Source organism: Staurois parvus, unplaced genomic scaffold, assembly GCF_062004578.1.
Source record: "Staurois parvus isolate SC_StPar_1 unplaced genomic scaffold, SC_StPar_1.0 ptg000581l, whole genome shotgun sequence".
NCBI classification, from domain to species: Eukaryota; Metazoa; Chordata; class Amphibia; order Anura; family Ranidae; genus Staurois; species Staurois parvus.
The window spans coordinates 7,279,807-7,302,309 of record NW_028318377.1 but is presented as its reverse complement, the minus strand read 5'-3'; the positions used below and the strand labels follow the sequence as shown (position 1 = coordinate 7,302,309).

Genomic DNA, 22,503 nt, shown 5'->3' with positions numbered 1-22,503 from the left:
CACCACAGAGTGCTGTGCCCTGGGAGAGATGGGAGAGGAGGGATCATAGAGAGGACGGGGCGGCTAGAGCGGACAAGCAGAGGCTCTGCAGTGCTGGTGGCAACCTCCAGAATATTACTGTTGTGGGCTTACTATTATTACTGTGTTATGGTAACAGCACAAGATGGTATAAAGTGACAATTAAAAATATAATAATAGCAATACAAATAAGCAGAAATTCCCAAGTGATAATATTTAAATAAATGTAACACAATTGATACGATCTCTAATAAACTTTATTGTAACAATGTAATTTAAAGGGGATTCGATCTTCTTAAATTTTCACCTTTCATTAAAATAATACCTGGTGATCCTGCTATCATTCAGGTACTTCCTGTTACATGGTGACAACTGAATCCCAAATGTGCTCCTGCGTTGTAACCCTAATGTCAATATTCCCATTGCACATATTCCTGATATAGTGCCCCATCATTGGTATCAGTGGGAGGAATAGTGCCCCATCATTGGTGTCAGTGGGAGGAATAGTGCCCCATCATTGGTGTCAGTGGGAGGAATAGTGCCCCATCATTGGTGTCAGTGGGACGAATAGTGCCCCATCATTGGTGTCAGTGGGATGAATAGTGCCCCATCATTGGTGTCAGTGGGACGAATAGTGCCCTATCATTGGTGTCAGTGGGAAGAGTAGTGCTCCAACATTAGTATCAGTGGGACGAATAGTGCCCCATCATTGGTGTCAGTGGGAGGAATAGTGCCCATCATTGGTGTCAGTGGGAGGAATAGTGCCCCATCATTGGTGTCAGTGGGAGGAATAGTGCCCCATCATTGTTATCAGTGGGAGGAATAGTGCCCCATCATTGGTGTCAGTGGGAGGAATAGTGCCCCATCACTGATGTCAATGGGAGGAATAGTGCCCCATCATTGTTGTCAGTGGGAGGAATAGTGCCCCATCATTGGTGTCAGTGGGAGGAATAGTGCCCCATCATTGTTATCAGTGGGAGGAATAGTGCCCCATCATTGGTGTCAGTGGGAGGAATAGTGCCCCATCACTGATGTCAATGGGAGGAATAGTGCCCCATCATTGTTATCAGTGGGAGGAATAGTGCCCCATCATTGGTGTCAGTGAGAGGAATAGTGCCCCATCATTAGTGTCAGTGGGAAGAGTAGTGCTCCAACATTAGTATCAGTGGAAGAAATAGCAACCCATCATTATTATCAGTGGAAGGAATAGTGTGCCATCATTGGTGTCAGTGGGAGGAATAGTGCCCCGTTATTGGTGTCAGTGGAAGGAATAGTGCCCCATTATTGGTGTCAATGGAAGGAATAGTGCCCCATCATTGGTGTCAGTGGGAGGAAAAGTGCTCCATCATTGGTGTCAGTGGGAGGAATAGTGCCCCATCATTATTATCAGTGGGAGGAATAGTGCTCCATCATTGGTGTCAGTGGGAGGAATAGTGCCCCATCATTGGTGTCAGGGGGAGGAATAGTGCCCCATCATTAGTGTCAGTGGGAAGAGTAGTGCTCCAACATTAGTATCAGTGGAAGAAATAGCAACCCATCATTATTATCAGTGGAAGGAATAGTGTGCCATCATTGGTGTCAGTGGGAGGAATAGTGCCCCGTTATTGGTGTCAGTGGAAGGAATAGTGCCCCATTATTGGTGTCAATGGAAGGAATAGTGCCCCATCATTGGTGTCAGTGGGAGGAATAGTGCTCCATCATTGGTGTCAGTGGGAGGAATAGTGCCCCATCATTATTATCAGTGGGAGGAATAGTGCTCCATCATTGGTGTCAGTGGGAGGAATAGTGCCCCATCATTGGTGTCAGGGGGAGGAATAGTGCTCCATCATTGGTGTCAGTGGCAGGAATAGTGCCCCATCATTGGTATCAGTGGGAGGAATAGTGCCCCATCATTAATGTCAGTAGGAGGAATAGTGCCCCATCGTTATTATCAGTGGGAGAAATAGTGCCCCATTATTGGTGTATTTGAGAGGAATGGTGCCTCGTATCATTGGGAGGAGCAGTTCCCCAAGAGCTGGATAAAAGCAAGCAAAGGGCTGCGTCTGGCTCACCTCAATTTGGAGAACACCGGGTTAGAGGAACCTGGAGGAGTTCTGTGTGCTTCCTGGGGGATGTAATTCTAATAGCTTATATGACCAATCTGATCTCTGGTAAGCAGCCTTGTGATCACAAGTGGGAGGGAAATCAGTTGCTTTGGTTTACAATCAGTTGGACTGGATGGGTCTCACAAGCACTGGATGGGTCTCACAAGTAATGTTCTTCTTTATGGACTTTGTAGGAGTTGAATCATAAAATGAATCTCACTTCGTTGTATTGTACTTTTCATTTTATGCCATCTGCACTTTATCATTATTATTATGCAGGATTTACATAGCGCCAACAGTTTGCATAGCGCTTTATGATATAAAGAGGGTTAGTACAAATACAATACAGTTCAATAGAGAAGGAAAACGAGGGCCCTGCTGCTACAATCAAAACGGAGGGGGAGGTGGTATAACAGACAGTAGCTGCAGGGTATGATCCGGAAGAGATGGCTAAAGTGCAGGTGGAGGATGGGTGGGCTTCCTGTGTAAATGAGCTTTCAATGATTGCCTAAAGGCGGACAGGGCAGGAGCTAACCGTACATACTGGGGTAGGGATTTCCAGAGGATAGGAGAGGCCTGGGAGAAGTCCTGGAGGCGAGTATGTATGGCGGTTGCAAATGAGTTTTCAATGATCGCCTGAAGGCAAACAGGTTGGGGGCTGACTGGACATACTGGGGTAGGGAGTTCCAGAGGATGCGAGAGATGCTTGAGAAGTCCTAGAAGCTATTATGGAAGGAGGTAACAAATGAGTTTTCAACGATTGCCTAAAGGTTGACTGGACATTCTGGGGTAGGGAGTTCCACAGGATGGGAGAGGTTTGGGAGAAGTTTGGAAGGCAAACATGGGATGAGGTAGCAAGGGAACTGGAGAGCAAGATGTCTTACCTACAGTAAGTTGTCTATTTTTGATTATATCAGCACAAGTATTTGCACTTTTGTTCACTGGGTGCTTATGAAGAAGACTTTATTTCAACCACTATTTGCACTAGTTTATTACATGTAGTCAATTTATTTAATATCAACTACTCTGTCTTGACAGCGCTGCACTCTTTTGCTTTTTATATTTGATATATCTGGTGTGTGGATATTGTGCTAGCAGCATTTTGTTATTTAGCCGTAAACTCAGATTTCATTCAGGTTTTCACAGTTTGGATGAGAACACAAGCAAATATGACAGTTAGCGTTTCTGGTATGTCCGGAATGTAACTGTTTTTTTTTTAAATGGATTTAGTTTCAGTTTACCTGAGTAAAGTGCAAATAAACCCATCGATTTTACAGCTTCAAAAGACCGTTACATTTCCGGCATATCCGAAAATCTAACTGTCACATTTGCTTGTGTTCTCAACCAAACTGTCAAACTATCAAATGTCTGGTGTCATCACTGATCACAGGTGCAGCACCATGGCAGTTACAGATCAAAGAGAGGCTAATGCAGGCCATAGATGGGTCGAAAATTGGCCGATTTTGCATCCGGAAAGAAAAATGACCGATTTTCGCACTGTTAATGGGTTAATTGGTTGGCCATTTTTCTGGATTTTGGCACATTTTTTTTATCGGCAAAGTTGGAAAAAAATCGTCCGATTTTCGCGGCAATGATGGGCAAATCGGCCGATCTTTTTACCGATAAAAAAATCTGCACATGAGCCGTGACCTGCAAGAAAAAGAAGAAGAAAAAGAAGAAGTAGAAGAAGAAGAAGAAGTAGAAGAAGAATTCCAGTCCGATATTATATTTGACATGAAAAAGTATTGCGGTTGCAACATTGTATCTATTTGTATCCGATTAAAAACATCTGTATCTGAAATGGATACAAATAGATACAATGTTGCATTTGCTACACTTTTTAATGTCAAATATAATAGCGGAGCTCTCTGCAGGGACAGAAGTAAGTAAATGCCGGCCGTAAATGGGACGAAAATCGGCTGATTTTTTTTTTACCGTTGGTGGTAACGTCAGCCTATTGAACGACCAATTTGTTTTTTTTTGTTTTTTGTTTTTTTTAAACGGACGGTTTTTGACTCATCTATGGCCTGCATTAGATGGCAGCTTCCTTGACTGAAAAGCATAGGGAGGTTTAGTTATGCTTTAGCCTAGGTTCTCACTGATGTGGTGCGAATTGATGCGATTTCACCGTGTGACTTTTGTTTTGACAGGTGAGATTCTAATGTTAACTCAATGGGATTTTTGAGGGGATTGGGCATCGCTGGAGATAAAAGTTACACCCCACTGCACTAAATTCACACAGGACCAGTGGCGTAGCGAGGCAGGTGCTGGGGGTGCGGTCCACACCGGGTGACACCGACCGCACAGGGTTACACCGGACCCGCACCACAAAAAGGTAAGTTGTAAAGCAAGCTGACTATCCCCGCAGGATGGATCCGATCCATCCTGCGGGGATTATCGGCTTGATGGATCCAATCCATCCTGCAGGGATTGTCGGCTTTCTTTACAACTTACCTTTTCTTGGAGCGGGTCCAGTGTCACCCCGTATAGGTTGCATGCTGACAATCCTCGTCGGCATGCAACCTACACGGGGTGACACTGGACCCATTCCAAGGAAAGGTAAGTTGTAAAGAAAGCCAACGATCCCGCAGGATGTATCTGATCTGCCGATTGAGCATAATGGATCGGAGTCCGATCCATTATGCTCAATCCGCAGATCCGATCCATTCTGCGGGGTTCGTCGGAGGGGGTTTCACCAAGTGTTACCGCACCGGGTGACACCTACCCTAGGGACGCCTCTGCACAGGACCCTTTTTTTTTCACTGGATCAGAATCGCAGCGCATAGATGTAAACGGCCTTCATAGAACACAATGTTTTTTCAGATGACATGCAAATTTACACCTTTCGGACCTCACCTGATCTGAATCAGATCCGCATCAGTGTGAACTGGGACTTAATGTCAGCGTCAGTTTGTTTTAGTCTAGGTTCACACCTGAGCGTTTACCGCAGCGTTTTGCAGAAACGCACTACAGTCCATTTAACATGATTTCCTATGGGACACGTTCACATTTCATCTCATTTTCACCCGGTGCATTTTTTGGAAAGGGTTAGGGAATTTTTTAAACGAAAAAAGTTGCATTTTTGGTTGTATAGACTGCAATGGAGATGTTGCAGAAAAGCATGTAGTGCATCTTTGATGCGTTTTTGATATGTTTTGCATTTTAATATGCCTAGCAACAAGAGAAAAAATGCAAAACGCAGCAAAAACCGCATAACAAAACGCATGTGCAAAAATGCAAAATACGCCACAAAAAGCACTGCAGAATCAGATCAAATACAAACTGCGTAGGTGTGACCCTATCCTTAGGTAGGATTAAAAAAAGCAAACTGAAAACTGTACCTCTCTGGGCTGTACTACGGGTGCAAACATCGAATATCAAAATGTAGCAAAACAGAGAACTCCAGACATGGACTTGAGGAATACAAATGATTTATTAAAAACAGCACTGTTTTGACTCAACAGATGGCTTGTACTCTCATCTAAGTGAGTTATAGAAAACTTCTTACAAGTGTATATACCAATGATTACATCACAGAGCATACATTTCTTGTTTTACTTTCTATTACTTTCAACAGGCTTTCTAAACTCTGCAGAATAACCTTTGATAGCAGCTGCAGATAAGAATCACAGCTAAGAGCTGGTACAACATAATCCTCACAAAAAATAAGAAAGGGGGGAAGATGAGCCAAAAACCTTGCTTTTACAAACACAGGCTGCTAGAAGTGTTAGAGTTTAAAGGGGGACTCTACAATATCTGGGTGCTACCACAATACTCATATGTGGTATCACCGCAATCGACAGGAGCGGAAACATTTATTTTGGGTTGTTCCTTGATAATAGCAAGAAATATACAGTTACATTTTAGAAAATTATTTTTTTAAATGTTTGTGCCAGTTTTCCCTTAATAATGAAAAAAAAAAGTTTGTCCTGAAAAAAACAAGGTATAATTCAGCCGCATACACTATGTAATTGCGATGTCAGTTTCACTAACACACAGTGGCTAAATGGTTCACACTTCTGCCTGGCAGTACTAGGGTCGCTGGTTCAAATCCCAACCCTGGCACCACCTGCCTGGAGTTTGCATATTCTCCCTGTGACTGCGAGGGTTTCCTCCCACACTCCAAAGACATGCTGGTAGGTTAATTGGCTCCTGTCTAAAATGTCCCTAGTATGTGTATGTATGAATGGGAGTTAGGGACTTTAGATTGTATGCTCCTTGAGGGTTAGGCACTGATATAAATGTAGAATATACATGTTAAGTGCTGTGTAAATTGACAGCACTATATAAGTACCTGAACAAAAATAAATGTCAAAGTTGCAAAACTGAGTTCAGGTGTTAAGATTTGTTTTAATCTCCGTCATGAAGGGGTTAAAAAGCTAAAATAGATGAAAGTTAAATAAAGTGTCACATTTGTTGCTATGAATGGAATAAGCAGAGATGTGCTGCAGTTCATTTATTGGGGTTGTGTGTTTTGTCTCTGTATGGACAGCTGCTATCATGCCTGGCCGGCTTCGACAAAATGTCTCCTGTATTGGGGACACAATTTTCCGCTGCCAATACGCCTGATCACGCCGGTGACGTCTCCTCCAGGCAGTTTCTGATGCTCCGCCCAGCAACAACAGCCGGGACCCGGATGTAAAAAAAAAAAACCCATAGCGCAAATCATGGGGGTTAGCGGCGGCTACGTCAGGACGTGGAACGTTCCATTACTCGTCCTTTGACGCAGGGGGTGACTCTCTGTTCGACAGTAAATTCTGTCATCCATAACAAAATTAATACCTCCTTCTAGGAACTAATAGAGATCTTTATGTAGTAATTAAACAGTGGTAGACAGGGGATCTGTGTGTGAGGGGGGACATTTGGTGAAGACGTGCGGATTGCTGTAAGAGCTCACCCCTTCATGAGGCACAATGATGAGGTCCCGGTAAAACAGGTCAATGTTGATCTCCGTTAAAAACAAAAACAAGCGCCGGTGAGAGAAGAGCGGAGCGGGGGGGCCCGGGGCTGAGGAAGGAGTAGGCGGCTACGGTGTGTTTCCTGTCCGGGTTGTGTTGGCGGGGCTCGGGCCGGCCGTGTGTGAGGAAGAGGAGGCCGCTCCCTCCTCCGGGGATATGGAGCAATGTGTGACGGTGGAGCGGGAGCTGGACAAGGTGCTACAGAAGTTCTCCGGCTATGGACAGCACTGCGAGCGGAGCCTGGAGGAGCTCATCGACTACACGGGCGGCCTCCGGAGGGAGATCATGCAGGCCTCGGGTAAGAGGAGCCCGTGGGAGGGGGGACACACACTGACACTGCTCACTGACCCCCTATTCTCCACTAATGATCCCCACCATTGTCCGCCGTGTCCCCCGCCATTGTCTGCTCTATCCTTCACCGCTGTCCGCCGTGTCCCCCGCCACTGTCCGCCGTGTTCCCCACGTCTGTCCATCCTAATCTTCACCACTGTCCGCCATGTCCCCCCTATCCTTCACCGCTGTCCGCCGTGTCCCCCGCCACTGTCCGCCCTATTCTTCACCGCTGTCCGCCGTGTCCCCCGCCACTGTCCGCCCTATTCTTCACCGCTGTCTGCCGTGTCCCCCGCCACTGTCCGCCCTATTCTTCGCCGCTGTCCGCCGTGTCCCCCGCCGCTGTCCGCCGTGTCCCCCGCCGCTGTCCGCCGTGTCCCCCGCCGCTGTCCGCCGTGTCCCCCGCCGCTGTCCGCCCTATTCTTCACCGCTGTCCGCCCTATTCTTCACCGCTGTCCGCCGTGTCCCCCGCCGCTGTCCGCCGTGTCCCCCGCCGCTGTCCGCCCTATTCTTCACCGCTGTCCGCCGTGTCCCCCGCCGCTGTCCGCCCTATTCTTCACCGCTGTCCGCCGTGTCCCCCGCCGCTGTCCGCCCTATTCTTCACCGCTGTCCGCCGTGTCCCCCGCCGCTGTCCGCCCTATTCTTCACCGCTGTCCGCCGTGTCCCCCGCCGCTGTCCGCCCTATTCTTCACCGCTGTCCGCCGTGTCCCCCGCCGCTGTCCGCCGTGTCCCCCGCCGCTGTCCGCCCTATTCTTCCCCGCTGTCCGCCGTGTCCCCCGCCGCTGTCCGCCCTATTCTTCCCCGCTGTCCGCCGTGTCCCCCGCCGCTGTCCGCCCTATTCTTCCCCGCTGTCCGCCGTGTCCCCCGCCGCTGTCCGCCCTGTTCTTCACCGCTGTCCGCCGTGTCCCCCCGCCGCTGTCCGCCCTATTCTTCACCGCTGTCCGCCGTGTCCCCCCGCCGCTGTCCGCCCTATTCTTCACCGCTGTCCGCCCTGTCCCCCCGCCGCTGTCCGCCCTATTCTTCACCGCTGTCCGCCGTGTCCCCCGCCGCTGTCCGCCCTATTCTTCACCGCTGTCCGCCGTGTCCCCCGCCGCTGTCCGCCCTATTCTTCACCGCTGTCCGCCGTGTCCCCCGCCGCTGTCCGCCCTATTCTTCACCGCTGTCCGCCGTGTCCCCCGCCGCTGTCCGCCCTATTCTTCACCGCTGTCCGCCGTGTCCCCCGCCGCTGTCCGTCCTATTCTTCACCGCTGTCCGCCGTGTCCCCCGCCGCTGTCCGCCGTGTCCCCCGCCGCTGTCCGCCCTATTCTTCGCCGCTGTCCGCCCTATTCTTCGCCGCTGTCCGCCCTATTCTTCGCCGCTGTCCGCCGTGTCCCCCGCCGCTGTCCGCCCTATTCTTCGCCGATGTCCGCCGTGTCCCCCGCCGCTGTCCGCCCTATTCTTCCCCGCTGTCCGCCGTGTCCCCCGCCGCTGTCCTCCCTATTCTTCCCCGCTGTCCGCCGTGTCCCCCCGCCGCTGTCCGCCCTATTCTTCCCCGCTGTCCGCCGTGTCCCCCCGCCGCTGTCCTCCCTATTCTTCACCGCTGTCCGCCGTGTCCCCCCGCCGCTGTCCGCCCTATTCTTCACCGCTGTCCGCCCTGTCCCCCCGCCGCTGTCCGCCCTATTCTTCACCGCTGTCCGCCGTGTCCCCCCGCCGCTGTCCGCCCTATTCTTCACCGCTGTCCGCCCTGTCCCCTGTCGCTGTCCACCCTATGCTTTACCGCTGTCCGCCGTGTGTCCCCGCCGCTGTCCACCCTATGCTTTACCGCTGTCCGCCGTGTGTCCCCGCCGCTGTCCGCCCTATGCTTTACCGCTGTCCGCCGTGTGTCCCCGCCGCTGGCCGCCCTATGCTTTACCGCTGTCCGCCGTGTGTCCCCGCCGCTGGCCGCCCTATGCTTTACCGCTGTCCGCCGTGTGTCCCCGCCGCTGGCCGCCCTATGCTTTACCGCTGTCCGCCGTGTGTCCCCGCCGCTGTCCGCCCTATCCTTTACCGCTGTCCGCCCTATGCTTTACCGCTGTCCGCCGTGTCCCCCCCGCCGCTGTCCGCCCTATGCTTTACCGCTGTCCGCCCTATGCTTTACCGCTGTCCGCCGTGTGTCCCCGCCGCTGGCCGCCCTATCCTTTACCGCTGTCCGCCCTATGCTTTACCGCTGTCCGCCGTGTCCCCCCCGCCGCTGTCCGCCCTATGCTTTACCGCTGTCCGCCCTATGCTTTACCGCTGTCCGCCCTATGCTTTACCGCTGTCCGCCGTGTCCCCCCGCCGCTGTCCGCCCTATGCTTTACCGCTGTCCGCCCTATGCTTTACCGCTGTCCGCCGTGTCCCCCCGCCGCTGTCCGCCCTATCCTTCACCGCTGTCCACCCCGTCCCCTGCCATTGTCCATCCTAATCTTCAGCGCTGTCCGCCGTGTCCCCCCCGCCGCTGTCCTCCCTATCCTTCACCGCTGTGTCCCCCGCCGCTGTCCGCCCTATCCTTCACCGCTGTCCACCCCGTCCCCTGCCATTGTCCATCCTAATCTTCAGCGCTGTCCGCCATGTCCCCCACCGCTGTCCGCCCTATCCTTTACCGCTGTCCGCCCTATCCTTTACCGCTGTCCGCCCTATCCTTTACCGCTGTCCGTCCCGTCCCCCGCCGCCGTCCATCCTAATCTTCACCGCTGTTCGTCCTGTCCCCCGCCACTGTCCGCCCCATCCCCCGCCATTTTCTGCCCTATCCTTCACCGCTGTCCATCCTAATCTTCACCGCTTCCCGTCCCCCGCCGCTGTCCGCCGTGTCCCCCTCCGCTGTCCGCCCCATCCCCCGCCATTTTCCGCCCTATCCTTCGCTGTCTATCCTAATCTTCACCGCTGTGTGCCCCGTCCCCCGCCATTTGTCCATCCTAATCATCACCGGTGTGTGCCCCGTCCCCCGCCATTTGTCCATCCTAATCATCACCGCTGTTTGCCCCGTCCCCCGCCATTTGTCCATCCTAATCTTCACCGCTGTCCGCCCCGTCCCCCGCCATTTGTCCATCCTAATCTTCACCGCTGTCCGCCCCGTCCCCCGCCATTTGTCCATCCTAATCTTCACCGCTGTCCGCCCCGTCCCCCGCCATTTGTCCATCCTAATCTTCACCGCTGTCCGCCCCGTCCCCCGCCATTTGTCCATCCTAATCTTCACCGCTGTCCGCCCCGTCCCCCGCCATTTTCTGCCCTATCCTTCACCGCTGTCCGCCCCGTCCCCCGCCATTGTACGCCCTATTCTTCACCGCTGTCAACCGCCGCTGTCCGCCGTGTCCCCCACCATTTTCCGCCCTATCCTTCACCGCTGTCCGCCGTGTCCCCCACCATTTTCCGCCCTATCCTTCACCGCTGTCTGCCTTGTCCCCCGCCGCTGTCCATCCTAATCTTCACCGCTGTCCACCCCGCCCCTCGCCATTGTCCGCCCTATCCTTCACCACTGTCCACTGTGTCCCCCCCACCACTGTCCATCCTAATCTTCACCACTGTCCACTCTGTCCACCACCATTGTCCGCCCTATCCTTCATCGCTATCCCCTGCCATTGTCTAACCTATCCTTCAGCCCTGTCACCCGCCATTGTCCGCCCTAACTTTCACCGCTGTCCACTCTACCCCACCATTGTCTGTCCTATCCTTCACCCCTGTTCCCTGACATTGTCCACCCTATCCTTCATTCACCATTGTCCGCCCTGTCGCCCGCCGTTGTCCTCCCTTACCTTCACTGCTGTCCCCTGAAATTGTCTCCCCTATCCTTTTACTGTTTTCCGACCTGTCGTCCGCCGTTGTCCGCCCTATCCTTTACCGCTGTCCGACCTGTCCCCTGCCATTGTCTGCCCTCTATCCCTCCCTATCCTTCACTCCTGTCCCCCACCATTGTCTGCCATATCCTTCACTGCTGTCCCCCGCCATTGTCCGTCCTATATTTCACCATTGTCCACCCTGTCCCCCGCCTTTGTCCCCCCTAACCGTCACCGCTGTCCACCCTGTTCCTCGCCATTGTCCGTCCTGTCCCCCGCCGTTGTCCGTCCTGTCCTACAGCCCTGTCCCCCGCCGCTGTCCACTCTGTCCCCCCCATTATCTGCCCTAACCTTCACAATTCACCCCTGTCCCTCTCCATTGTCTGCCCTGTCCCCCTGTGTTTTCCGTCCTATCTTTCTCCCCTATTGTCCGCCCTTTTTTCCGCCCTATCCTTCACCTCTGCCTGTCCTGTCCCTCGCCATTTTCTAACCTGTCCCCCACCATTGTCCACCCTATCCTTCTCCGCTGTCTACCTTGTCCCCCGCCATTATCTGCTCTATCCTTCCACCCTGTCCCCTGCCTTTTGTCCACCCTATCCTTCACCCCTGTCTGGCCTGTCCCTCGCTGTTGTCCACCCTATCCTTCTCTGCTGTTGACCCTGTCCCCTGCCATTGGCCGCCCTATCCTTCACCATTCACCCCTGTCCACCCTGTCCTTTACCCCTGTCCCTCGCCGTTGTCCGCCCTATCCTTCACCCCTGTTCCCTACCATTGTCCGCCTTTTTTTTCTGCCCTGTCCCCCGTCATTGTCCGTCCTATCCTTCACTTCTGTCTGACCTGTTCCTCGCCATTTTCCGACCTGTCCCCCATCATTGTCCACCCTATCCTTCTCTGCTGTCCACCTTGTCCCCCTGCCATTGTCTGCCCTATCCTTCACCCCTATCCCCCACCGCTGTCCTTCACTTCCCCCGCCATTGTCCGCCCTAACCTTCACCGCTGTCTACTCTGTCCCCCGCCATTGTCCTCCCTAACCTTCACCGCTATCCCCCACCATTATCCACCCTAACCTTCACCGCTTTCCGACCTGTCCTATTCTTCACCCCTGTCATAATCTGCCCTATCCTTCACCGCTGTCTGACCTGTCCCCCGCCATTGTCCGCCCTATCCTTCACCGCTGTCCCCAGCCATTGTCCGCCCTATCCTTCACCGCTGTCCCCAGCCATTGTCCGCCCTGTCCTTCACCGCTGTCCCCAGCCATTGTCCGCCCTGTCCTTCACCGCTGTCCCCAGCCATTGTCCGCCCTGTCCTTCACCGCTGTCCCCAGCCATTGTCCGCCCTGTCCTTCACCGCTGTCCCCAGCCATTGTCCGCCCTGTCCTTCACCGCTGTCCCCAGCCATTGTCCGCCCTGTCCTTCACCGCTGTCCCCAGCCATTGTCCGCCCTGTCCTTCACCGCTGTCCCCAGCCATTGTCCGCCCTGTCCTTCACCGCTGTCCCCAGCCATTGTCCGCCCTGTCCTTCACCGCTGTCCCCAGCCATTGTCCGCCCTGTCCTTCACCGCTGTCCCCAGCCATTGTCCGCCCTGTCCTTCACCGCTGTCCCCAGCCATTGTCCGCCCTGTCCTTCACCGCTGTCCCCAGCCATTGTCCGCCCTGTCCTTCACCGCTGTCCCCAGCCATTGTTCGCCCTGTCCTTCACCGCTGTCCCCAGCCATTGTCCGCCCTGTCCTTCACCGCTGTCCCCAGCCATTGTCCGCCCTGTCCTTCACCGCTGTCCCCAGCCATTGTCCGCCCTGTCCTTCACCGCTGTCCCCAGCCATTGTCCGCCCTGTCCTTCACCGCTGTCCCCAGCCATTGTCCGCCCTGTCCTTCACCGCTGTCCCCAGCCATTGTCCGCCCTGTCCTTCACCGCTGTCCCCAGCCATTGTCCGCCCTGTCCTTCACCGCTGTCCCCAGCCATTGTCCGCCCTGTCCTTCACCGCTGTCCCCAGCCATTGTCCGCCCTGTCCTTCACCGCTGTCCCCAGCCATTGTCCGCCCTGTCCTTCACCGCTGTCCCCAGCCATTGTCCGCCCTGTCCTTCACCGCTGTCCCCAGCCATTGTCCGCCCTGTCCTTCACCGCTGTCCCCAGCCATTGTCCGCCCTGTCCTTCACCGCTGTCCCCAGCCATTGTCCGCCCTGTCCTTCACCGCTGTCCCCAGCCATTGTCCGCCCTGTCCTTCACCGCTGTCCCCAGCCATTGTCCGCCCTGTCCTTCACCGCTGTCCCCAGCCATTGTCCGCCCTGTCCTTCACCGCTGTCCCCAGCCATTGTCCGCCCTGTCCTTCACCGCTGTCCCCAGCCATTGTCCGCCCTGTCCTTCACCGCTGTCCCCAGCCATTGTCCGCCCTGTCCTTCACCGCTGTCCCCAGCCATTGTCCGCCCTGTCCTTCACCGCTGTCCCCAGCCATTGTCCGCCCTGTCCTTCACCGCTGTCCCCAGCCATTGTCCGCCCTGTCCTTCACCGCTGTCCCCAGCCATTGTCCGCCCTGTCCTTCACCGCTGTCCCCAGCCATTGTCCGCCCTGTCCTTCACCGCTGTCCCCAGCCATTGTCCGCCCTGTCCTTCACCGCTGTCCCCAGCCATTGTCCGCCCTGTCCTTCACCGCTGTCCCCAGCCATTGTCCGCCCTGTCCTTCACCGCTGTCCCCAGCCATTGTCCGCCCTGTCCTTCACCGCTGTCCCCAGCCATTGTCCGCCCTGTCCTTCACCGCTGTCCCCAGCCATTGTCCGCCCTGTCCTTCACCGCTGTCCCCAGCCATTGTCCGCCCTGTCCTTCACCGCTGTCCCCAGCCATTGTCCGCCCTGTCCTTCACCGCTGTCCCCAGCCATTGTCCGCCCTGTCCTTCACCGCTGTCCCCAGCCATTGTCCGCCCTGTCCTTCACCGCTGTCCCCAGCCATTGTCCGCCCTGTCCTTCACCGCTGTCCCCAGCCATTGTCCGCCCTGTCCTTCACCGCTGTCCCCAGCCATTGTCCGCCCTGTCCTTCACCGCTGTCCCCAGCCATTGTCCGCCCTGTCCTTCACCGCTGTCCCCAGCCATTGTCCGCCCTGTCCTTCACCGCTGTCCCCAGCCATTGTCCGCCCTGTCCTTCACCGCTGTCCCCAGCCATTGTCCGCCCTGTCCTTCACCGCTGTCCCCAGCCATTGTCCGCCCTGTCCTTCACCGCTGTCCCCAGCCATTGTCCGCCCTGTCCTTCACCGCTGTCCCCAGCCATTGTCCGCCCTGTCCTTCACCGCTGTCCCCAGCCATTGTCCGCCCTGTCCTTCACCGCTGTCCCCAGCCATTGTCCGCCCTGTCCTTCACCGCTGTCCCCAGCCATTGTCCGCCCTGTCCTTCACCGCTGTCCCCAGCCATTGTCCGCCCTGTCCTTCACCGCTGTCCCCAGCCATTGTCCGCCCTGTCCTTCACCGCTGTCCCCAGCCATTGTCCGCCCTGTCCTTCACCGCTGTCCCCAGCCATTGTCCGCCCTGTCCTTCACCGCTGTCCCCAGCCATTGTCCGCCCTGTCCTTCACCGCTGTCCCCAGCCATTGTCCGCCCTGTCCTTCACCGCTGTCCCCAGCCATTGTCCGCCCTGTCCTTCACCGCTGTCCCCAGCCATTGTCCGCCCTGTCCTTCACCGCTGTCCCCAGCCATTGTCCGCCCTGTCCTTCACCGCTGTCCCCAGCCATTGTCCGCCCTGTCCTTCACCGCTGTCCCCAGCCATTGTCCGCCCTGTCCTTCACCGCTGTCCCCAGCCATTGTCCGCCCTGTCCTTCACCGCTGTCCCCAGCCATTGTCCGCCCTGTCCTTCACCGCTGTCCCCAGCCATTGTCCGCCCTGTCCTTCACCGCTGTCCCCAGCCATTGTCCGCCCTGTCCTTCACCGCTGTCCCCAGCCATTGTCCGCCCTGTCCTTCACCGCTGTCCCCAGCCATTGTCCGCCCTGTCCTTCACCGCTGTCCCCAGCCATTGTCCGCCCTGTCCTTCACCGCTGTCCCCAGCCATTGTCCGCCCTGTCCTTCACCGCTGTCCCCAGCCATTGTCCGCCCTGTCCTTCACCGCTGTCCCCAGCCATTGTCCGCCCTGTCCTTCACCGCTGTCCCCAGCCATTGTCCGCCCTGTCCTTCACCGCTGTCCCCAGCCATTGTCCGCCCTGTCCTTCACCGCTGTCCCCAGCCATTTTTTCCACCCTGTCCCCAGCCATTGTCCGTCCTATCCTTCACTGATGTCCGCCCTGTCCCCCGTCAGTGTCCACCCTATCCTTCACCCCTGTCTGACCTGTCCCTCGCCATTTTCCGATCTGTCCCCTGCCATTGTCTGCCCTACCCTTCACCCCTGTCCCCCTCCATTGTCCGCCCTGTTTCCCACCCTATCCTTCACCCCTGTCCGACCTGTCCCCCTCCATCGTCTGCCCCTGTCCCACCCGTCTTTCGCCCCTGTCCCACCCGTCTTTCGCCCCTGTCCCACCCGTCTTTCGCCCCTGTCCCACCCGTCTTTCGCCCCTGTCCCACCCGTCTTTCGCCCCTGTCCCACCCGTGCCCCGCCGTTGTCCGACCCGTCCTTCGCCCCTGTGCCCCGCCGTTGTCCGACCCGTCCTTCGCCCCTGTGCCCCGCCGTTGTCCGCCGCCGGCCGCCCTGTCCTTTGCCGCCATCTGCTCCTTCCCTCGCTGCTGTGCGCCCTGTCTCTCCGCTGCTGTGCGCCCTGTCTCTCCGCTGCTGTGCGCCCTGTCTCTCCGCTGCTGTGCGCCCTGTCTCTCCGCGGCTGTGCGCCCTGTCTCTCCGCGGCTGTGCGCCCTGTCCCCCGACCGTTGTCCACACTGTCTGCCCTATACCCCACCAGTTTCTGCCCTATCCACTCTGCCTCCCCGCTGTTGTCCTCCCTATACCCCGCTGATGTCCACCCTGCCCCCTCCATTGTCCACACTGTCAGCCCTACCCCCCCGCCACTGTCCATGATGCCTGCCCCCCGCTGCTGCCCTGTTCTCCAGTGTCGACCTCTCTGTCTACCCTGTCATTGTCCGCCCTATCACCCACTGCTGTTCCCTGCCAGTGTCTGACCTATCACCCGCTGCTGCCCGTTTTGTCCTTCATTGTTGACCTTGCTGTCCAACCTGTTGTCTCCCCCCCCCCCCCCCCATTGTCCTCCCTTTACCCTGCCGATGTGCATGTTGTCCACGCTATCACCCACCGTTGTCCTTCCTCTACCTCACCGATATGCACCATGTCCCCCACGGCTGTCCACCCTGCCATTGTTTTCCTTATATCCCGCACCTGTCCATCATGCTCCTCTCTGTTGTCCACAGGCCGCCGTATACCCCGCCGCTGTCTGTGATATCCTCTCTGTCCCCCGCTGCTACTGCTCGCTCTGCCCTGCAGCCTGACCTTGTTTTTTTCCTCCCTCTACCCCACCGATGCACCCCCCCGGCTACTGTCTGCCCTGTCCCCCCTGCTGTTGTCCTCCCTATACCCCACCGCTGCCCCCTGTAGCTGTCCGCAATATCTGCCCTGCCCTCCACTGTTGACCGCACTGTCCACCCTGTCTTCCACTGTTGTCCTTCCTCTGCCCCGCCCTGCCCTATCTACCACAGTTGTCTGCCCTGTCCCTTGCTGCTGTTCGCCTTATCCACCGCCACTGTCTGTGATCTCAGCCCTTTCCATAGCTGTTGTCTGTCCTATCTGCCTTGCCCTTCACTTCCTTGCTGTTATTTCTGTGCTGTCCACCTCTGTCCCCGCTACCGTTCACCCCCTTTTTCATTCCCTGCCAGTGTCTGCTCTGTCCTCCACCACTGACCCCTCTAACCTCCTGCCACTGTCGCCCCCTTATTCCCCACCACTGTCCTATCTATGCTCTGGCACTGTTCCTCCTTCCCCATTCCTTGCCACTGTCCCCTCTATCTTCCACCACTGCCTGCTCTGTCCTCCAGCATTGTCCGTTATATCCCCAGCCAGTGCCCCGCTATCCTGTGCCACTGTTGTCTCTCCTAACCCCCCTTCATTCCTGCCACTGTCATGCAGATACTGATCCAGCAGTTATCTTCCTTACACATATTCACACAGTAAAGTTCTATTTTGAGTCCATTCAAGGTTCTTATTTTAACTGAAGCCATGCTAAAGCGGGAGATTTTTCTGACCTCTGAAACACATTGGCTAATTTTTCTAGTGTAAACCAATAAATAAATTTGGACCCTTTTTATCCATTGGTCTTGCACTCCTTCCATTGGTGCATAATTTTTTTTCTGGTAACCTGCTGGCTACCCACAGGAGGTTAGCTCTGACTGTTTTGAGCAGCCTAAATTGAGCCAGTGAGCTCTCCATACGTTTTGCTTCTCTCACTACTATGTATAAACTGACTTCCAAGTTCTAGTGCCTCTTGGATGATTTTTTTTAATTGCTTCCCTTCTGGCCTCTCTGGATATCAAAGAATGCCTACTTACGCATCCCTATCTTCCTCTGAATCAATTCTACTTGCCTTTTACCAAGGGCACAATATTTCCATTTTGCTGCCTTTTCTTTTGGCTTGTCCACAGCACCTTGGCTTCTCACCAAGGTGTTAGCTCTGCTGTGCTCTCACAGTTTTCCCCTCAATGGGATACCTGGGCAACCTTCTTTTGAAGGAACAGTTGGCTCACACCTTGTCAGAGGTTTATAGGGATCCTAAATCTCCAGAAGCCAGTGGTGGAACTCACCCACTGCCTTGAGTATCTGAGCGATTCTGGTCACAGTTGATCTAAGGTTTTCCTCCCTCTGGACTCCTGCTCCTCCAGTCCCACATTTAAACCTTGTGGTATAGGAATTGCCAAACCATTTACTTTTGCACTTGGACCCTGCTGCTGCAACTCAATGTATTGCTACATAGGACAGACAGACTTAGTATTTGGATTTTCCAATTTGCCCGACTAGCAAAATCAGGCTTGCCCCAGCATGATGGATTTCCAGTCCAGTTCTAAAATCGGGCAAGTCTTTAGCTCCCAATGTCTTGGAAGATGCTCACGATAAACACTAGCAGGTCCCAGGGACCTTTTCAGTACAGGGAGCATGGTTACCAGCAGAAGCCTTACTCCTAGTTAACATCCTCAGGGATGTGGACATTTTGTAAAATAAATAGGGGTCCAAATCTACCTGTCCTGATTTAAAAAAAAAAAAATAGAAAAAAACTTTTGTCAAAATCATATTTAAATATTTTAGGAATTTCTGGGGCTATTAAAAGTGATAGGGACTTTATGGTGACCTAAACCTTTATTATTTTTAACATTTCCCTGTTTAACTCCTACTCTCCACCCTGGCTGTCTCCAGCACTGAACCCAGGAACCATCAGGGAGGGGAGAGACCTTGCAGTGTAATGAGCACCGTTTGGGCTCTCATCAGGAGAGGGGTGCCAGGCTCTTTTAAAGCTCAGCAGAAGTGCAGCTGCTGCATTTACCCCATTGTACCCCTCCTAGTATGTATGATGCATGCATATTCTTAGCCCCCAAGTGCAGAACCTTACATTTATCAACATAAAACCTCATTTGCCACATAGTTGCCCAATTAAACAGCGCATTGAGGTCGGCTTGTAAATTGGTGAAATCCTGTAAGGACGTTATTCCACTGCACAGCTTGGTGTCATCTGCAAAGACTGAAATGGGATTTATAATCCCAGACCCTATATTGTTTATAAATATATTAAAAAGTAAGGGTCCCAACACTGAACCTTGGGGTACACCACTGATGACCCCAGACCATTCAGAGTATGATCGTTTAGCCAGTTTTCTATCCATTTTACATACAGATTTTTCCAAGCCCGTAGACTTTACCTTACACATTATCCATGTGTGTGGAACTGTGTTTTGCAAAACCCAAGTATACCACGTCCACCGCCACCCCTCTGTCCAAGTATACCACGTCCACCACCCCTCTGTCCAAGTATACCACGTCCACCGCCACCCCTCTGTCCAAGGTTTTGCTCACCTCCTCATAAAAATAAATCGGATTTGTTTGACAACTTCTGTCTTTCATGAACCATGCTGGCTGTAGCTTAACTTCTTGCCGACCAGCCACCGTAGAAATACGGTGGCAGGTCGGCACGGCTGGGCAAAACCACGTTTTTGCAAAACAGGTAGAGGCGCGCGCGAGGCTTGTGCCGACCTACCCGTCCCGCCGATCGTGGCCGCGGGTGTCAGTCGCCGGGTCATGGCCGGTTATTATCGGCCGTGTCCCGCCGATCAGCGGCAATCACTGACAGAGAGCAGGGCTGCAGTAGCTCTGCTTTCTGTCAGTCCCCTGTCAGCTCCTGACATGCTGATCCGGAGAGAAGTTCCCCCGCCCCCTAGTAAAACACTCCCCTCACACAGTTAACCCTTTCAGTAAATAAAAAAGTTAACCCCTTCCTCCTCAGGGCCATTAGTTCAGTGTGTGTGTTTTTTTTTTTTTGTTTTTTTCTTTCTTTTGCACTGATCACTGTATTGGTGTCACTGGGGATGTCAGTGACCCCAAGTCAGTTCCCCCCCAGTGTCAGAATGTCCACTGCAGTCCTGCCATAAGTCGCTGATCGCCGCCATTATTAGTATAAAAAAAAATTAAAAATCCCAGTATCTTTCCCGCCATTTGTAAACGCTATAACTTTCACGTAAACCAATTAATTTACACTTATTGGGTTTTTATTTAGCAAAGACATGTCGCAGAATACATTTTTGCAGAAATTTATGACTAAATTTGATTTTTAAATTTTTTTTTTTTTTTTTTTTTTTTTTTACTGGACATGTTTTATAGCAAAAAGTCCAAAATATTGTTTTTATTTTTTTCTCAAAATTGTCAGCTTTTTTTTTTTTTTATAGCGCAAAAAAAAAGCACGGGCGATCAAATACCACCGAAAGAAAGCTCAATTTTTGGGGAAAAAGGATGTAAATTTCATTTATGTACCATATTGCATGACCGCGCAATTGTCCGTTAAACTAGCGCAGTGCTGTATAGCAAAAAAATGGCGTAAATTGCAGTATTTATACCATAGTTTGTAGACGCTATAACTTTCACACAAAGCAATCAATATACACTTATTGGGATTTTTTCACCAAAAACATGGAGCAGAATACATTTTGGTTTAAATTTATAACCAACTTTGAGTTTACTATATATTTTTTATAGATGAAAGTAAAAAATATTGTTTTTCTCAAAAATTTTTGGTCTTTTTTTTGTTTATAGCATGAAAAATAAAAAGCGCCCAGGTGATCAAATACCACCGAAAGAAAGCTCTATTTGTGTGAAAAAAAGGACGCAAATTTCGTTTGGGTGCAGCATTGCATGACCGCGCAATTATCAGTTGAATTAGTGCAGCGCCGAATAGCAAAAAGAGGCCTCGTCATTAAGGGGGGTAAATCCTCAGGAGGGCAAGTGGTTAAAATATTTTTTTTTCAGCAAGAACTCATCTATGTGGTCTTTTATTAAACTCTCCAGTATTTTCCCAACTATAGAAGTTAAACTAACAGATCTATAATTACTTGGTAAAGATTTTGACCCCTTTTTAAATATTGACACCACATTGGCCTTCCGCCAATCCAATGGTACTATGCCAGTCATTAAAGAGTCCCTAAAAATTAGAAACAATGGCTTTGAAATGACAGAACTCAATTCTTTAAGGACCCGTGGGTGTATGCCATCTGGTCCAGGTGCTTTATTCACCTTTTATTCTGTCTAAATATTTTTGGATCATATCAGTTGTGAGCCAATGTGGATCATCTGGAGCTGTGTCAATACCATGCCCGTTATGGACAAGAGCCCCCCCATGCTCCTTTTGTATACACAGAGCTGAAGAACGTATTTAATAAATTTTGCCTTCTTTGTCCCAGGTCACCCACTCTAGATTATTTTGTAAAGGGCCTACATGCTCGGACCGGACTTTTTTTTTACTATTTATAGAATTTTTTGGGGTTGGTGGTCCAGCTATCTTTTGCAATCTGTTGTTCTTTTTCAATTTTTGCGCCTTTTATTTCCTTTCTGCATTTTCTATTATATTCTTTTTAATGTTTAAATGATAGCATTCCTTCATTTTTATATATAATAAAAGCTCTTTTCTTATCTATAGCTTTTTTTTTTTTTTGTTTTAACTTTGGCCATAAGCCACATAGGTTTGATTTTTAGCCTTTTAAACTTGTTGCCCATGGGAATATATCTTGCAGTGTGTTCACATACAGTCTTTGAAGAACTCCCATTTCTGTGTTGTGTTCATTGACGCCAATATTCCCTCCCAGTCTAAGTCTTGGAGAGCAGCTCTCAGCCTTGGAAAATTAGCTCTCTTAAAATTGAGCGTTTTTATTTTTACCTTATGTGCTCGCTAACCATAAATTAAATCATGTAATGGTCACTGCTACCCAGATGTTTTTTATATGGACATTCGTAATAAGCTCTGCATGGTTTGAGATTACCAGGCCCAGCAGAGCCTCATTCCTAGTTGGGGTCTCTATTAACTGTACCATAAAATTGTCCTGTAGTAGGTTTAAAAATGTTTGCCCTTTAACTGTTCCTGCAGTACCATTACTCCAGTCAATTTCCGGGTAGTTAAAATCCCCCATTATTATCGCTGTCCCAGCCCTTTCGATCTGTGCAAAGAGCTGAGTCGCCACCTTCTCATTAACACTGGGAGGCCTATAACAAACTCCAATGATTACCTTTTATATTACGCACCCCCATGTGTTCCTCCCATAATACTTCAGCCTCATCACATTCTCCATCAACTAGGTCCTCGTTCACACTCGCTCTGAGTTCACTTCTCACATAGAGACAGACACCACGACACCTTTTTACCCTGTCTCTCCGAAAGAGAACATATCCAGGAATATTAATGGCCCAGTCATGTGAACAATGAAGCCAAGATTCAGCAATACCAATTCAATCCTAGTTCTCTATGTACCAAAGCTTCCAACTCACCTATTTTGCTTGGCAGACTTCTGTCATTGGTGAACAAACACTTTAAATCATTGATACCTTGTGCACACGTATTTTGCATGTTTTTTATTGTCATACAAATGGTACCAATTCCATTGGTTGTTTGGGAACCTTCTTATCTGCCATAGCCTCCCCCCCCCCCCCCCCCCCATCTTTCCCCATTCCACCCACCAATAAGTACTGACCCCTGTCTCATCTGTCTACCCCGTTATAATCTAATTCTCCCTCCCCCCTCCATCCTAGTTTAAATACTCCTCCAGCCTTCCCATAAACCTCTCCCCCAGCACAGCAGACCCCCTTAGGTGTAACATGTTCGCTTTTGCTACCAGATCCATTTGCATATTTATTTTTTTTAAATTTTTGTGCACAGTTAAATAATTTTAGACCTGAAGATTACATAAAACCCCC

At 52.3% G+C, this 22,503-nt stretch overlaps 1 protein-coding gene across 1 annotated transcript in view; it reads left to right on the top strand.

Annotated features, from left to right (window-relative positions):
- The first annotated feature begins 6,817 nt into the window (after window positions 1-6,817).
- Window positions 6,818-22,503, top strand: part of RMND5A (required for meiotic nuclear division 5 homolog A) — a 58,697-nt gene continuing 43,011 nt past the window's right edge. Inside the window, exon 1 of the mRNA XM_089692298.1 lies at window positions 6,818-7,358. Within this exon, the coding sequence (XP_089548424.1) occupies window positions 7,217-7,358 (142 nt within the window). The 5' untranslated portion in view covers window positions 6,818-7,216. The remainder of the gene's footprint in view (window positions 7,359-22,503) is intronic.